The following is a 2,914-nucleotide window of genomic DNA, read 5'->3' as shown; positions in this document are numbered from 1 at the left end:
GTGGCACATAAAAGACACCATTTCGAGCGTGGCCGTTTTCGTGCGGGTGACACGTAAAAGCACCCACTACACTCTCTGAGTGGTTGGCGTTAGGAAGGGCATCCAGCTGTAGAAACTCTGCCAAATCAGACTGGAGCCTGGTGTTGCCATCCGGTTTCACCAGTCCTCAGTCAAATCGTCCAACCCATGCTAGCATGGAAAGCGGACGTTAAACGATGATGATGATATACATTTTCTTTTAACAGCTTTGTTGCAGTTTGAAACAGTGGATACAGGAATAGTAACAATCAAAGGAGTGCAGAGCGGCCGATACTTGGCATTTAATAACAAAGGAGTTTTATGTGGTGTGGTAACTATTTATTTTATTGCTTCTCTTTTCTTTTTTCATTGTCATTCTCTCTCTCTTTCGATTTTCCCCTCTCCATCATCCACCCTCTCTCTCTGTCATTGAGTATGTCTGTGTGTGTGGATGCATGAGCCCTATTGGTTAGGGTGTTGGATTCAAGATCGCCCGATTGTGGTTTCAGTTCTCAGATCGGCGATGTGTTGCGTTCTTAAGCGAAACGCTTCATTTCCCGTTGCTCCAGTCCACTCATGTATAAAATGGATAACCCTATAACAGACTGAGTATTTGCCTGCCCACACAACCATACTTATTCTATCGGAACCGCTGCGTTATAGGGTCATAAACACATCAACACCGGTTGTCAAGCAGTGATGGAGGACAAACACAAACGCAAAGTCACACACACACACACACACACACACACACACACACACACTCATTTGCGGCTCCGTTGGTGGATAATAATGAGCACTGCTCTTGACAAGCATACACGACTGCAGACATTGCAGACCAAGCTTTCCCCATTCACTACGATAGCAGTGCGCTTTCGAACATCATGCTTAAATTCTTCATGAAGAATACGTGCTCTTTCAAAGGTGTCGACACCCTCCTTAACCTGTTTCCTCCATCTGTGGCGATGACGGGCATTGCTCACCCAGTAGGTCTTCTGCATATCACAGGCCTTTATACATACATACATACATACATACATACATACATACATACATACATACATACATACATAAATACATGCATACATATATTCATAAACTCACACATATGTGAGTGTTCGTCCCCCACCATCGATTGATAACCAGTGGTTGTTTGTTAAAATCTCCATAACTTAACGGTTCGGCAAAAGTGTCCGATAGTGCATAAAGCAAACGTAAACACAAAAGTACGGGGTCGATTTGTCCGAGTAAACCCTTCGTGGTGGCACACCAAAATGACTGCAGTCCAATGACTAAAACAAGTGGAAGATAAACGATAAAAGACTGAATCCTGTATCTATAGATACGACACTCAGTATGACTGAATAAATTATGATGATGACAGGAACGTCTTTAATCGAATCACTAGGATTTAAACCAGTGTTCTGCGACCTTTTTCCATTTGTGGTACACTTATATTCTTTTTAAAATCCGGCGGTATACCTGGACTAAAAGTATAACTAAAAGTATAGGGGAAAAAATTATATTCAGGTTAAACTGCGGCACACCTAGCATCGCCTCTTGGCACACATAGCATCGTCTCGTGGCACACCTAACATCGTCTAGTGGTACACATAGCATCATCTCGTGGTACACCTAGCATCGTCTAGTGGAACATATAGCATCATCTCGTGGTACACATAGCATCGTCTCGTGACACGCATAGCATCGTCTCGCGGCACACCTAGCATCGTCTCGTGGAACGCATAGCATCGTCTCATGTCACACATAGCATCGTCTCGTGGCACGCATAGCATCGTCTCGTGGCACACCTAGCATCGTCTCGTGTCATACATAACATCATCTCGTGTCACACATAGTATCGTCTCGTGTCACACCTAGCATCGTCTCGTGGCACACTTAGCATCGTCTCGTGGCACATATAGCATCGTCTCGTGGAACACCTAGCATCGTCACGTGACACACCAGTGTGCTGCGACAGATATACCGATTGCAGAGCACTGGTCTAAACAAAATGTTAATTAATATTTCAAAATGCTAATTGATATTTTGATTTCCTTTCCTCAACTTATTTTTCACTTTCGATTTCCATTCCTTTTTTTCCAGCCGACCAAGGATGAGTCTTGTACTTTCCACGAAAAGATGAAAAATCTATACACGCTTTACAAATCAGAGAAATATTCCAACAAAAAATGGTTCCTTGCTATTAGCAAACGCGGCAGAATAAAAAACGGCAGAAAGTCTCGAACACGAAAGAAACATTCCCAGTTTTTACCAATAAAAGATATGTGAAGGAGAAATCAAGACGACCGGAATAAAGGAAATAACTAAAATAAATTATTGTAGCTGGAAAACAATAAAAACAAAACACAAAAAGAAAGCCGAAAACAAAAAAACAAAACAAATAAAAATGAAAAATATTATACAACTAACGAAAGAAACTGAAACCTCTTGATCTATCAATGGTAAATTCTAGAATCATTTGTCTACCGTCCATTTATTAGAATTTCCTTCATTAATATATATATAATCTGACGAAGGCTAGCAGGCCGAAACTTCGAAGTCACAGTCACCCTTTCTTGTAAAGATTTAATAAACATATTCTGTACAAATGTTTTGAATAATTTTTCAATTTAATATTGAAGAGTTTTTTTTTGTTTTTTGTTTTTTGTTTTTTGTTTTTTTACACATAATTGAGGCAGGAGTGGCTGTGTGGTAAGTAGCTTGCTTACCTACCACATGGTTCCGGGTTCAGTCCCACTGCGTGGCACCTTGGGCAGGTGTCTTCTACAATAGCCTCGGGCCGACCAAAAAGACTTGTGAGTGGATTTGGTAGACGAAACTGAAAGAAGCCCGTCGTATATGTATATATATATATATATATATATATATATGT

The 2,914-nt window shown here is 40.8% G+C and overlaps 1 protein-coding gene across 1 annotated transcript in view; it reads left to right on the top strand.

Moving 5' to 3' along the window:
• Window positions 1-2,631, top strand: part of LOC106871146 (fibroblast growth factor 1) — a 25,025-nt gene extending 22,394 nt beyond the window's left edge. Inside the window, exons 4-5 of the mRNA XM_014917456.2 lie at window positions 246-349; window positions 2,125-2,631. Coding sequence (XP_014772942.1) covers window positions 246-349; window positions 2,125-2,310 — 290 coding nt within the window. The 3' untranslated portion in view covers window positions 2,311-2,631. The remainder of the gene's footprint in view (window positions 1-245; window positions 350-2,124) is intronic.
• The last annotated feature ends 283 nt before the right edge of the window (window positions 2,632-2,914 follow it).

This window comes from Octopus bimaculoides, chromosome 20 (genome assembly GCF_001194135.2).
Source record: "Octopus bimaculoides isolate UCB-OBI-ISO-001 chromosome 20, ASM119413v2, whole genome shotgun sequence".
In the NCBI taxonomy this organism is placed as follows: Eukaryota; Metazoa; Mollusca; class Cephalopoda; order Octopoda; family Octopodidae; genus Octopus; species Octopus bimaculoides.
Note: the sequence above shows the minus strand (reverse complement) of the source record. Positions and strands in the feature narration are given on the sequence as shown.